Genomic DNA, 14,843 nt, shown 5'->3' with positions numbered 1-14,843 from the left:
TTTTTGGCTTTTATACCAAATATAATTTGTATAAGAGCATACTGTAGCTATTAAGTGTAATCCACATCACATAAAATCCTCATTATTTTTATAGAGTAGCAAGAAAAGTGAAACCTATATTGCTTTGAGTTTTATTATATCCTTTAAAATCAAACAGTTGATGACTAGATTCTCCATCATGCCCCAAATTCTGTCGAAGACTTGAACTTGTTCCTCGCAAGGGTGTGGCTAACAGAGTTCTCATTTAAATATATTAGCCAATCAGAGTGAAGCTATTTACATATTTACATAAATTTAAAGGGGGTGGCACAGTGGTGTAGTGGTTAGCGCTATCGCCTCACAGCAAGAAGGTCCGGGTTCGAGCCCTGTGGCCGGCGAGGGCCTTTCTGTGTGGAGTTTGCATGTTCTCCCTGTGTCCGCGTCGGTTTCCTCCAGGTGCTCCGGTTTCCCCCACAGTCCAAAGACATGCAGGTTAGGTTAACTGGTGACTCTAAATTGACCGTAGGTGTGAATGTGAGTGTGAATGGTTGTCTGTGTCTATGTGTCAGCCCTGTGATGACCTGGCGACTTGTCCAGGGTGTACCCCGCCTTTCGCCCGTAGTCAGCTGGGATAGGCTCCAGCTTGCCTGTGACCCTGTAGAACAGGATAAAGCGGCTAGAGATAATGAGATGAGATGAGATAAATTTAAAGGCACACCCGTAAAATCAGCCTGTTTTATCCTATGGAGGACTTTCACATGACGTCATCATAACTGCAGATTTGTTTACACGGGCATATTGCCTGGTGATCTTTGTGTTTGACAACAACTGGCACAAGTGTACACGAGTGATTGTAAGCCAAATTCAGTAAACATCTACAGATAAACTTGTAGAAGTTACATCTAAAAGCACAATGCGAGAGACCTCTAGTGCTTTTGGATGTAATAACAGACGTGGAGATAAGCCTGGTTTAACTTTTCACCAGTTCCCAGCGAACCCAGGAAGATGAGAAAAATGGCGAGTTGCAGTTAAACAGGAAGACTGGATGATAACAAAACATTCCCATGTGTGGAGAACATTTTATATCAGATCAGTATGAAAGCTCTGCACCGCATTAAAATATATATCTGGATGTGGGCTTTGGATGCAATATATTTTATGAGAGCTAATGCTTGGCTCGACTAGCAGCATGTTTATTATGTACTAATAATGTAGACGAGGCTAAACACCATAAAATATGCTAGATCTAGGCCCTGGCTTGTTTTTTTCTGTTAGAAGTTCACGTTTGAGCTTACCTTTGTCATAATAAGGTATTTTTCTTTATCATGAATTTTCCATAACATTCCAGCACAAAACCTGCCTCGAAATATCGGTAGGCATCTGTACTTTTGTAATCCTTTCCCATCTATGGTGTATTTAGAAGTCCTAGATACTAAATAGTTCAGGATGTCGTAGGATCCCAAATCCAGTAGCTGGTTTGCCAAACACATCCAGTGGAATAAATACATTTGTGGGTAAATTAAGAAGAAGAGGCAGCCTTTATTTTTGTCACATGTACACTCAAGCACAGGGAAATTCCTCATCTGCATTTAACCCACATGTGCATGCGCACAGAGAGAAAGAGAGAGAGAGAGAGAGAGAGAGCAGTGTGCAGAATAAATAATAAATAAATAGATTTGTGGGTAAATTATATGGATCTGTGAGGCCTGCATGTTTCAGCTTTTGGATGTAACGCAATCTGTTGGTATAAAATAAATTTTTAATAATTTCAGAGAGATTGTACTGACTGCAGTCATCTCGATTTTCATTATTAACTGTCGCAGCTGTTTCTCTGTTTGCCCGGCAGTATGGCGGACGCTGCATGATAAACAAAAACCTGTGATGTCAGTGAAAGTCCTCTATAGGGGTTCCAAACCATGTTAAAAGGGCACAAGAAAAAAGAACCAAAGTGTATTTTCAGTTAAAACTCACAAACTTTACAAAAATATCTCGGGGAATAATGTTGAATAATTGAAAAGTGGCACAAATTCTGTACTGAAATGCAGTGAACATGATCACATAATGGAAGGAAAAGCAATGATCGGGTTCGTCAGTACAGAGGTAACATCAGTGTGGATGTACAGTATAAATGCTCATTAGGAGGTGATTATAGGAAATCGCGCGTGCTGATTGGTCAAGAAATTCGGACTATTTCTCGATTATCACCTCGAGTGACTCGGTAAAATGGCGGCCGATCGCTTTGTCACCATAAGTAAGGAAGAATTACAAATGATGAAAGAAAACGCTGAAGTTTGGTCTAAAACTATTCAAAGGTAAGGTGGAACTGTGAATTATTTTATCCATTTCAAAACAAAGTATTTTATGTGACTCGGTGTAGATCAGTGACACAAGTCTGTGCTGCACTTTTATTACATTTGCCCGTGGCTTCTAAAGACTGAAAAAAATTATTTTTTATATGATTTTTAAAAAATAATCCCCTGTGTGTTTATACTAAATCAGTTATCCATCTCAGGCTCAGTGAATATCAGTGAATAATAACCTCCACTCCATCTCAATTATTATTCACTGATATTCACTTCACTTTTGGGGATTAATTGTTAATTATAGTGCTGTTCATAAGTATTCACCCCCTTGAACTTTCCCACATTTTGTATTGTGGAGCCTGGAACTGAAATGGACTTATTTTTTAAACCATCTAATTTACATAGCATGTCTAATATTGGGCGGCACGGTGGTGTAGTGGTTAGCGCTGTCGCCTCACAGCAAGAAGGTCTGGGTTCGAGCCCCGTGGCCGGCGAGGGCCTTTCTGTGCGGAGTTTGCATGTTCTCCCCGTGTCCGCGTGGGTTTCCTCCGGGTGCTCCGGTTTCCCCCACAGTCCAAAGACATGCAGGTTAGGTTAACTGGTGACTCTAAATTGACCGTAGGTGTGAATGTGAGTGTGAATGGCTGTCTGTGTCTATGTGTCAGCCCTGTGATGACCTGGCGACTTGTCCAGGGTGTACCCCGCCTTTCGCTCGTAGTCAGCTGGGATAGGCTCCAGCTTGCCTGCGACCCTGTAGAACAGGATAAAGCGGCTACAGATAATGAGATGAGATGAGATGTCTAATATTAAAAGATGCAACATGTTATTGCATAACAAAATATTGTGACACAAAGTTAATGAAACTTTTGCTAGTCATGCCTCTGGGTCAGTACTCGGTAGAACCACATTTGTCTATAGTTACAGCTGTAAGCAGAAAACTTGTGTAAGCCACTGTACCGTATATGCTTTGAAGTGGTGGGTGTGTGAGCGTATAGTGTGATATAATGATATTATCCTCCCTGCACATTATTACACTGCCACAATATCCAATGATGTTTATCACAAATTATATTATATTATATTATATTATATTATATTATATTATATTATATTATATTATATTACCAGACCTCACAACTGTTATGTAATTTGTGCAGGAGCGTCAGCAAAATCATCATTGTACACTAATATGCGACGCTAAAAAGTACGCCAAAAGAGCCATCGTTTTTCTTTCTCCAATAAAACCAGAAGTGTTTTGAACTCTACATTAATAGGCGCTTCCTGTAAGCCCACCTCCTACCCCATTTCATATCCTCTTGTCTTGCGCAGCTCCCTCACTTTCTGTCAAGGTGAATGCAGAACATTTTAAGTTCATTAATGTGAAATCACGTTTATCAGTATATATTCAGTGTGACTGATATTAGACACGCATTTACAGTATTAAAGTTTAGTTTACTGTACTGATGATGGATGTCACTGATGCATTGTGGCCAAATGAACCAAAACATTTCAACAGGATTACAGCGAAGGTTCAAATCTAAATCTTTTAACTAAAAATAATGTTAGTAGTGACGATAATCAGAAAGTCATTAACTCTTTTTATCAGAGGCCAAAACAGTGGAATTTCCCAAATGTGTTTTGAAGGTGCACGTGTTCAGCATTGAACGTGTTTGTGATGTCACACTCCACAGTCGTGGATAATGGCTCACATTAAATTAGACACTCAAGGATTTAAAGCTTTAATTTGCAGTTTTTCACAAGTATTTCTTTCTTTTCCCTAGCCCACTAGGTTTACATGTTTATTCTGTTCTTGTGGTAGTTGTATACCAGAGGTGGACAAAGTACCCAACTTCATTACTTAAGTCAAAGTACAGATCCCACTGGTCAAATGTTACTCTGACACAAGTGAAAGTTGTACAGTCATATTTTTACTTAAGTTAAAGTACTGAAGTATTTGCTTTTAAAAATACTTAAGTATTAAAAGTACATTTTGTATCAACCCATTGTTGTATTATTGCCACAACGCTTACAAAACCTAACGCCTCTGAAGCAACTGACTGGATTTACTGACTAACTTGTAGAATGTGTAGCGCTGAAGCTCCACCTGGCATGCTAGCAAACTCTTTTCAAATTCAAAATCATATTGGGTAGCTAACGCTACTAGAAAAGAAAGATTTCTACATTCTATTAATTTAGCAAGATTATGATAAAACATTTCTGAAAGCACTTCATATAAGTTAATGTTATTCATGTTAGTGTAACTCTGTTTTTACATGCTAACTTACAGTGTCCAGGTTAACTAGCTATGTGTAAACACTAGCTGTGGACAAGGTGATGGCAACTTGGCAGGCAAATTCATAGAAAGTCATTTGACTAACCAGACTGCATAGCTATTGCAATGTTATCGCCAGCTCTAGAAGCACAGACAACTTTATTACAAGCTTTCTCTTGGAATAAAACATTTACATACATATTGAGGCAAGTTTTTGTAGGCTGTGATGTGGTTCATTTTAGGCAAACAAAGCAAACATTTAAAATAGGGTGACCAGACGTCCCGGTTTTACCGGGTCAGTCCCGATTTGGGGTTGTGTGTCCCGAGTCCCAACAAAAGTCTGTCGGGACACGGATATGTCCCGGTTTTCGCCACTCGCGACGTTTGCGACTGAGCAGCGTGGGAATCATTAGCGGAGAAATGTCTGCATTTACTATTTTGATGAATTGACAGGAATCGCAAACTTTCCTGGTTACTGCCCCCTGGCATGGGTGTTTATTTAGCCACATTATTCCAGACAACAGAACGTGTTGCCATGCAACAATAAAATAAACATTAACTGGCGCGAATGTTCTTTGTCTAGCAGCTAGCAGCAGTAATGCCGCAGCAATTATGCCGAAAAGAAAATGTACCTTTTCCAGAGATTTACAGGGCACCTACCCCTTCCTCCAAGAGGTGCAGAACAATGCGCACGAAGCCTACTGCACACACTGTAAGTGCTTTGTTCTTGTACTGAGTTGGGTAGCCTGTGTTGCAAATGCTGTGCGCTCCTGTGGGGGCTTTCCTCAGGCTGTCGCCCCTCTCCTCCTTTACTGCTGTTTTGTTTGAGTGTATATTTACGGAAGCCGCGAGAGGCCCTTCATATAATCTTTTTTTATTCACAGACCTGTTTACTCCTACGATTTGTCCGTAGTTCCTACGATTTTTCAAAACAAAATACGGACGAATTCTTGTCCAAAAACTACGATTTATGGCCAAAATGTTGCCAAATGTTTCAACAGGTTTCGTCTAAACGGGGGAACTGCGCCCTCTTACTCTCGGCGTGCGCCCCCTTACCGACTCCGTGAAAACATCCCAGCAACACCACGTGACAATGTGTCTGATCATCAAATACGTTATAATTGCTCCAAAAATATTCCAATCATAGTAGATACACCGCCAGACAGTGCAAAAACAATCCGAATTGGCGTTTTCCAGACTGAGGCGCCATGTTGTTTAGTTGTCGCGGCTGCTCTCGCGAGATTTGACATGGGTTACATACAAGGTCAGCTGACTTGTAGAGCGAGATTTCTCGAGACTGAATGACCTTTCACCCACCGGCGCGGGAGCTTTTGACAGAAGTAGTTCGCGAGTTGTTTTTGTTGACACTTGGGCATTTAAAGATGTCATCCCGCGGCACGAAGCGGAAGAAAGCCAAAGACTGTCCGGGGCAGAAGAAGATTACTTCTTTCTTTTTCAATATTGACAGACAATTTGTTACAATTTCCCTCTCAGATAGCCTCAGAATGTCCCATTGTAGCCTCAATTTTTCAAAGGCTTCGCATGGCGGGGGGACAACCGGCACCATCTCCCCTCCCCGCTTCGCTCCCTCGCCATGGCAAGCGCCCTCATACTAAATTTTTCTAGAAAAAACCCTGTTCATGACTTACTTTATAATCATATTTATTGTGGGAATCGAACATCGATCGTATAGTCATGGGCACGGCCATGTTTAATCACGTTTAAGCCACGTTTACCGTACGTTGCATTGTGGGAAGGTTCCATTGTTTCAACTTTGGTTTCTGAGCACACAATCATGGCGGCCGCTAAGCGAAAGGCCGATGGCATTAAATGACTTGTGATTTGTTAGTAAAGAGTGTGAGATCAGTATAGCTGCCAATCAAGTATTAAGTAGCCTATTAGAGCATAGTATGGTCTCTGAAATATTTTTTCTTATTGTAGCATCCTAAATAAGTATTACTGCTAGTCTCCTGGTTATTTCAGAGATACTGAAATAATGAAATGAGGAGTCAACAAGTAGACCTTAGAGTCTAGGCTTGGTAATATGAGGATTATGGAGCAGATCTAGAATCTTACATGGGTTTGCTTTTTGGTTCTCACAGGTGCTTAACTTGACAGAAAAAATAAGACCAGTGCTAGATTTTAATTTTTTAAATTTTGTTCATGTAATCTATCACTTACTTTCAACTTGAATGAGTACTATTATCTAATAGGCTGCTTTCTACTTTTTGTCTTCGATACAATACATAGATTGGACCCCAGTAAAATTCCTACTGACAGCTTACCAAAACTACTGACAGGATACTGCAAGACTACTGACGGGGCAAATTTGGGGTAAACAGGTCTGTATTCACCTTGTTATCCCAAGATAACGACATAATTAATTCAGGATCTCGAGAAAACAAAACAATTATTTCATGATCTCAGCTGGATCACTGTATCTCCGTCGGTAGAGACGAAGCCGGGCCAGTCTTCTGCGGAGGTGCCGCGGACTAATTTTGAAATTATCCCTTATTAAAAGACTTAATGCAATCTCTCCCTGCGTCAACCCCTGATCAAAATATTGCTTTATTAGGTGATCGATTATTCCAGACATTCTAATGACCAAAGTTGCGTCTATACAGGATAAGAAATAGCCTCAAAGTCAGCATATCACAAGTCTCTTGGCGCACCTGAATGAACCATTTCTCAGCTGTTTACTCGAGATCATGAAATAATTGTTTTGTTTTCTCGAGATCACGAAATAATTGTTTTGTTTTCTTGAGATCTCGGAATAATGGTTTTGTTTTCTCAAGATCTCGAATTAGTTGTGTTGTTTTCTCAAGATCCTGAATTAATTATGTCGTTATCTCCGGATAACAAGGTGAATAAAAAAAAGGATTATATGAAGGGCCTCTCTCGGCTTCCGTAGTATATATTCTCAAATCACTTGTCTCTTTTTTTGTTTCTGTTTAACATACCATTCTGACAGTTTGGCCATATTGCTGTGTTGAACAGCTTGTTGCACCTTCCATTAAAGTGTTCACTTTTGTACACATCTTCTTGCTTTATTCATTCAGTTGTGGGGAATGGTTAGTAAGGTTGATTCTGACCTAGGCTATGTTGAGGTCACATATCTCCTTTTTAAGTTCATGCAATAGTGCATACAATTTTAGAGATATAGCCTACATGTGCATATGCATTCTTCTTGGTGTTCTCACAAACAGGTGAAATAAATCAGTTTAAATTTGGCCTATGGACATAGCCTGGCCTATTCTCAGCCATTACAAAATCTGTTGTCTGACCATAATTTAACTGATCTGTATACCACTATGCTACTAGATAACAAAACGCCTGTTTGTTTTATTTCATGTGAGATGTTGATAAATGTGAGCTTCAACAAAATGATAAGAGCACCTCTCTGAGTGTCACGTTTATGTAAAAAAAAAGGTGTGCGTGCACGAGCATGGTCGCGCGCAAAAGTGTCCCGGTTTCAGACTAGGGAAATCTGGCCACCCTAATTTAAAACAAAATTACTCTTTAATCCAAACAGAAAACTGAAACATGGGTTCTCGGTATGGCCATGAGTGCGTGCATTCCCCAGAAGAACCGCCTCCTTCCATTCTGCCATCAACTGATTGCGTTCAAATAATGCTGCAGAGAAATCATTGATCTTGATTTTATACACTCTATGGATGTGACGCGACCCTAGTGATTACTGATAGGTTGTCTCAGTGCCATTTGTGAAAAAAAAGCAATCACGTTTTAGAAAAGAAAAAAAACAAAAAAAATCCACTTTCAAAGCTGCTTCATAGTAACGAGTAACGAGGACCTTGACAGAAATGTAGTGGAGTGAAAAGTACAATATTTGTCTTTCAAATGTAGTGAAGTTAAAGTCATAAGTTCCCCCCCCCCAAAAAAAAACAAAACAAAACCAAAAAAACTCAAGTAAAGTACAGATACTCAAAAAGTGTACTTAAGTACAGTACAGTACTCAAGTAAATGTACTTCGTTACTGTCCACCTCTGTTGTATACTGTGTTTTGCTTTAGCATAAGTTGTACTGTCCATCATTTTTTTCTCTGTACCAGGGTTATTGTGGAGAGATGTGGATTTCTCTGTTTTTCCCATCACCCTGCTCACCAGCAGCTAAACACAGAATCATGATACTCTACATACAGAAAACTAAGTGTGTCCTGACTAATCTCAGTGTGGGAAATAAGGCCGGCCCAGCAGACATTTACTGGTAATAATCGCATTTGTCCGTCTTCAAAAGCATAAAACCGAATGGCCCATGAAAAATTGTAAAGATATGTCTCTCATCTACTTTTGATTTTCTTCCAAATATTACACTGGGTAAATACATTATGTTGTAACATGGCCTGTGAAACGGGCCCCTCGGGCCTGACTTTAAAAATTCATAACTTGGCCACCAATGGTCCTAGCCCCGCCAAAATTTACAGGCATGTCCCAATCCCTGAACCCTTCCAAACCCTGTATGACTGCAGCTCAGCCCGTTATTCACTCCGGAGCTCCCCAAAAATTCATAACTCAGCCACCGGAAGTCCGAGCCCTGCCAAACTTTACAGGCACATACCTGTACCTCTCCCCAAGACCTTCCGAATGAGCCCAGGCTCAGCCCAATCTGATGTCAGGACCAAGTGCGGATCGCAGAAAGCTTTACCACGAGCCCTAGCTCCAGTCGCTCGCGTGTGTGGGAATTACAAAATTTATAACTCACCCACCAAAGGTCCTAGCCCTGCCAAAATTTGCAGGCCCCTCTCTCTCCCTGAGTGGCACACTAAATAAGACGATAATAATAATACACTCAGTATTCACTGTTGTTTTTATTGCACAATGCAGCTGAACTACTGTTTTAGGGTTGACAGTATCGGATTGATCCAGTCAGTTGATTAAGAGCTCAGTTTACAGGAAACTTTGCAGTACAGTATTATGTTCAATGCCAAACTGCCAATCAGTGGTTATGTCGTTATTATTATGTGCATTTTTTATTCATAATAATAATGACAGTCAGTCATATGCTTTTTAGGATGTAGATATATATTTTAATAGAGTTTTTATTTTATTCTATTTTCTAAGTTTGAGTCCAGCAGATTTTAGTCTGAATGCCAAATGATATTACTGTGTCTAGTTCTGAGTCATTTTAAAAGTCATTTTGTTACAAAGTTACTTGGAATCTCGTACTCAAAATTTTAACTCTGTTATGTAAGAATAGTTGTATTGTTAATTACTAAATTTCTTATAGGCTTATTATAAATATAGTATAAAAATAATCATTGTTGATATAATGTTCCATGAGTGTTATTATAGTACCTATATATGAGGACCAGTAAGTTGTAACCAACTGGAACATCCTTGGCCCCCCATACTTTTTTCTAGGCATGGAACTGACCTGTGTGTGCTACTGTTTTCTTGAGTAAAACTTTAAGCATGTTTTTCTTGAATCTTCTGACATTTTCTTGTCAATTATTTTCAATTTGTAGTGTAATTAGCAACTAATATCTAGTGTAATTTGGCCTTTGAAGATGACAAAAATGTGCCTGGAAATAGTGAGAGGCCATCTCCAGCTTCTGGGTCCCTAAGGCGGGCCCCGGACCCCGGCCGCATTGTTCCAGGCCTTTGGCCCGTCATTTGGACAGGCTGAAATTTGGACGGACAGATAACATTTCAGACTTATCTGTCCTGTGACAGTCTGCTTAAAATTCCTTATTTCCCATACTGTAATTTTATAACACACTAGAAGTAATAAAATAATTAGTTTGTTAATTAATAATTATTCACCAAAGGTGAAGTGAATATCGGTGAATAATAAGTGAGATGAAGTGGAGGTTATTATTCACTGATATTTACTGAGCCTGACATGGATAACTGTTTTAGTATAAATACACAGGTGATTATTTTTTTAAAAAATCGTGTTAAGAAAAAATAATTATTTCAATCTTCAAAAGCCGTATGCAAATGTCATAAAGGCACAGCGCAGACTTGTGTCACTGATCTACACCGAGTCACATAAAATATTTTGTTTTGAAATGGATAAAATAAATCACAGTTCCACCTTACCTTTGAATAGTTTTAGACCAAACCTTGTAGCATCTTTAGTGCTTTTAGGAACAGCGTTTTCTTTCATCATTTGTAATTCTTCCTCACTTACAGTGACGAAGTGATTGGCCGCCATTTTGCCGAATCACTTGAGGTGATTATTGAGAAATAGTTTGAATCTCTCGACCAATCAGCACGTGCGATTTCCAATAATCACCTCCGTATTTATACTATAATGTACTTATGGGACATTCCACCGAATGGGTGCCATTTGCTTGTTGTTACACTCCCAAATTAAACTTAATTTGTTATATCTTTTCAACACTGATTATAATAACACACATATTTAACTATTCAAAATGTGTATTGGTCAACTTCAGGCTATGTTATTTTTTTTTACAAGGTTTGGAAGTCAAAGATGGCTGCATACTCTTTATATGAGTAACAGGACTGAAAGTAACAGGACTGAGTTTTTAGTCTAGGATTAGCTAATACATGGAATTAAGCCACATGGCGTCATCGCTAATAGCATGACCACACTTAGCACGTTCTAGTGATTTACCAAAAATCTGTATTTTTAAAATAAACAAATATCATCTAAGAAATAATTTAGGTATGTTGACATTGACCTTATCAGTCAAAGTAAAAAAAAAAATCAGCAAATATACAGAAAAGTAAATGAGAGAACTAACTTTTGGTCTTCCCATGGCCTTCAGAAGACACAACTGATGTAACTTCCTGTTGAGCATGTGATTTATGGAATGTTCCAAATTTGTCAGATGGGGTAATATGTTTGGGTAACAGGACTGAGTGAAAACCCAGGGACACAACAAAAATGTGTATTTTAACTAAGATATTGTGGATTTCTTATGAAAAAAATATATTTAAACCATGGATAGGATATGGAGTCAGACAACAGTGCAAAAGAAATACTGTTTCTGAAGGATTTTAATCATAATATTTCATAGTTAAGTATAAAGTTAGAGTGTGGGGACAGGTAACACATGCTATTTTTCAGTGTTTTAGGTAGTTTTTATTAATCCTTACAATTATATACCTTAAATTTGAAATCAGATCAATGTGCAGGACATTCTGCGTAATAAGGAAATGTATTTTAAAGTAAATTTTTATGTGCATTTATACATATAATTTACTAGGGACGGAAATGGCACCGATTCGGTGGAATGGCTCTTATAGTATTTAATGTATGTATACTTACACTACCGTTCAAAAGTTTGGGGTCACTTTGAAATTTCCTTATTTTTGAAAGAAAAGCACTGTTCTTTTCAATGAAGATCACTTTAAACTAATCAGAAATACACTCTATACATTGCTAATGTGGTAAATGACTATTCTAGCTGCAAATGTCTGTTTTTTGGTGCAGTATCTACATAGGTGTATAGAGGCCCATTTCCAGCAACTATCACTCCAGTGTTCTAATGGTACAGTGTGTTTGCTCATTGCCTCAGAAGGCTAATGGATGATTAGAAAACCCTTGTACAATCATGTTAGCACAGCTGAAAACAGTTGAGCTCTTTAGAGAAGCTATAAAACTGACCTTCCTTTGAGCAGATTGAGTTTCTGGAGCATCACATTTGTGGGGTCGATTAAATGCTCAAAATGGCCAGAAAAATGTCTTGACTATATTTTCTATTCATTTTACAACTTATGGTGGTAAATAAAAGTGTGACTTTTCATGGAAAACACAAAATTGTCTGGGTGACCCCAAACTTTTGAATGGTGGTGTATAATGTCTAAGATGATTTGCATTTTGCTGGCAGAATTGAATGCCAGTGTTCTGCTAGAAAGGGTTAAATGTGATTTTTTTTTTGACTCAACACTAAGCAGCATCACCAGAGAAAATGTCAGCCAATGTGGACATTAGACAATTTCTAAAAGGATAATTACTGCAGAATGATTTCATAATCCACCATCGAACTCAGTTCTTGTGATTGCCACAGTTCCCGACTCCACAGCTAGTAATATTATTCCTCCCTCCCCTATCTGGATGATTAGATCATTTAAGCCAATATTCCTATCAGTGGGTGTGATAGTATTTTGCCTGAAGCAAGTAAACACAGTGAAGTGATGAATATGTTTCTTTTAAAGTGACTGTTTTTTTCTACACCTGTGTGTTGTACAATAGGACAATAGCCTACTGTCAGTGGGTCGATAACCTGGAGGAGACGAAGAAGATGCTGGCGGTGACTGGGCCCCTGAGTGACGTGCTCAAGTGGATCCTGAGTCACATTAATGGTGGCATAGTGAAGAGAGAGATGTATGGCCATGGCATCGGGCGCTTCTCGAAAGAGGAAATCTACGCTCTGATGGAAAAGGACATGCGCACCCTGGCCACTCTGCTCGGTCAGTGTGTGGAGGAATAGGAAACACATGGCTGCAGCTTTCACAGGGAGAGTTTGTTATCTATCAAAAGCACGCATCTCATCATTGAGACAGAGCACGTGTCAAATAGGATGAATGAGAAACTTATTAATGGCACATCCAGAGCTGCACTAAAATCTAGAGCTTTGGAATCAACCAGATTACAAGGTCTGACTTATAACTCGGACAAGTGTTGCCAGGCAAAACAAACCTCGCCCGGCAGCACTTATTTTATACCTATATGCTGATAATGGCAATATTTCTCAATCATCAGCTGTCAGGTTATAGTCCTATGAAAATCCATGACCTTGAATTTGACATTTCAGAGTCATTCAAAGTCAAAGGTCATGGCGGCAACTGAAAGCCCATATACGACTTCTTATATGTTGATAATGGTAAACATCTGGCTATCACGAACCATTTTAAAGTTATAGCCCTTTGAAAACTCATGACCTTGAGTTTGACCTTTCAGGGTCACTCAAGGTCAAAGGTCATGGTGCCAAATGAAAGCCCATATGGCACTTCCTATGAGTTGATAATGGTAAATATCTGTTTACCATCAACCGTTTTCAAGTTACAGCCCTCTGAAAATCCGTGACCTTAAGTTTGACCTTTCAGGATCACTCAAGGTCAAAGATCATGGTGCCAAATGAAAGGCCATATGGGAGTTCCTATATGCTCATAATAGTAAACATCTAACCATTTTTGAATTATAATGGAAAACATGTTATTTTGACCAAAAGGTTGACCTTTCCGGTGACCTTGACTTTCACCTTGGCCCGATTACCCCTAAAATTTAATCAGGTACTCTACGGACCATTGCCCACCTACCCTGAAAATTTGAAGTCAATCAGTGCAACTGTCTAGACGCTAGATGGTTAAAAGTCACACACACACACACACACACACACACACACACACACACACACACACACACACACACACACACAGAGACAGAGCACTGATTACAATACCTCGCCCTGTTTACTCCGTTTGGGGCAAGGTAATAATTAAGGTTAGGAAGCAAAGAAATTGATAAATATCAGTGGAGACCTGATCTTATAAATGTACCTGTAAAAAGATGACATTACTTTTGTTGGAAATGATTCTTGGCGGGCGGCACAGTGGTGTAGTGGTTATCACTGTCGCCTCACAGCAAGAAGGTCCGGGTTCGAGCCCCGTGGCCGGCGAGGGCCTTTCTGTGTGGAGTTTGCATGTTCTCCCCGTGTCCGCGTGGGTTTCCTCCGGGTGCTCCGGTTTCCCCCACAGTCCAAAGACATGCAGGTTAGGTTAACTGGTGACTCTAAATTGACCGTAGGTGTGAATGTGAGTGTGAATGGTTGTCTGTGTCTATGTGTCAGCCCTGTGATGACCTGGCGACTTGTCCAGGGTGTACCCCGCCTTTCGCCCGTAGTCAGCTGGGATAGGCTCCAGCTTGCCTGCGACCCTGTAGAACAGGATAAAGCGGCTAGAGATAATGAGATGAGATGATTCTTGGCCCTCAAGCTCAGATAGCCCTGCAGGAGTTCTTCTGTTCAGCGCCCTATAGGCACGGTGCTCCAGAAACATTACAGCATTATGGTGCTGAAAATCACAACCATTATCAAAGTTTGAGAGGATGCAGGAAGTGCTGACGATGCTGCAGCACCCCGACGTTCAGGATTCTTCAAACTGCAACTTCCAAAAAAGAAAAAGAAAGAAAAAAAACCCTCAAAAAACCTCATAATAATAATAATAATAGAAACACAAAGAAATAAGCTTTAAAATAGAGGATTCGTAGTTGTTTTGACTTTGTATGTCAGAGACGGTACTTTTGATTTGGTTTATTTGCAGTTGAGAGATTATCTGAAAATTTCCAGAGGCACAATG

The 14,843-nt window shown here is 39.5% G+C and overlaps 1 protein-coding gene across 1 annotated transcript in view; it reads left to right on the top strand.

Moving 5' to 3' along the window:
* The window catches only part of faxca (failed axon connections homolog, metaxin like GST domain containing a), a 52,229-nt gene that overhangs the window by 20,510 nt on the left and 16,876 nt on the right, over window positions 1-14,843 (top strand). The window contains exon 4 of the mRNA XM_060903588.1: window positions 12,739-12,956. Within this exon, the coding sequence (XP_060759571.1) occupies window positions 12,739-12,956 (218 nt within the window). The remainder of the gene's footprint in view (window positions 1-12,738; window positions 12,957-14,843) is intronic.

Source organism: Neoarius graeffei, chromosome 21, assembly GCF_027579695.1.
Source record: "Neoarius graeffei isolate fNeoGra1 chromosome 21, fNeoGra1.pri, whole genome shotgun sequence".
In the NCBI taxonomy this organism is placed as follows: domain Eukaryota; kingdom Metazoa; phylum Chordata; class Actinopteri; order Siluriformes; family Ariidae; genus Neoarius; species Neoarius graeffei.
Note: the sequence above shows the minus strand (reverse complement) of the source record. Positions and strands in the feature narration are given on the sequence as shown.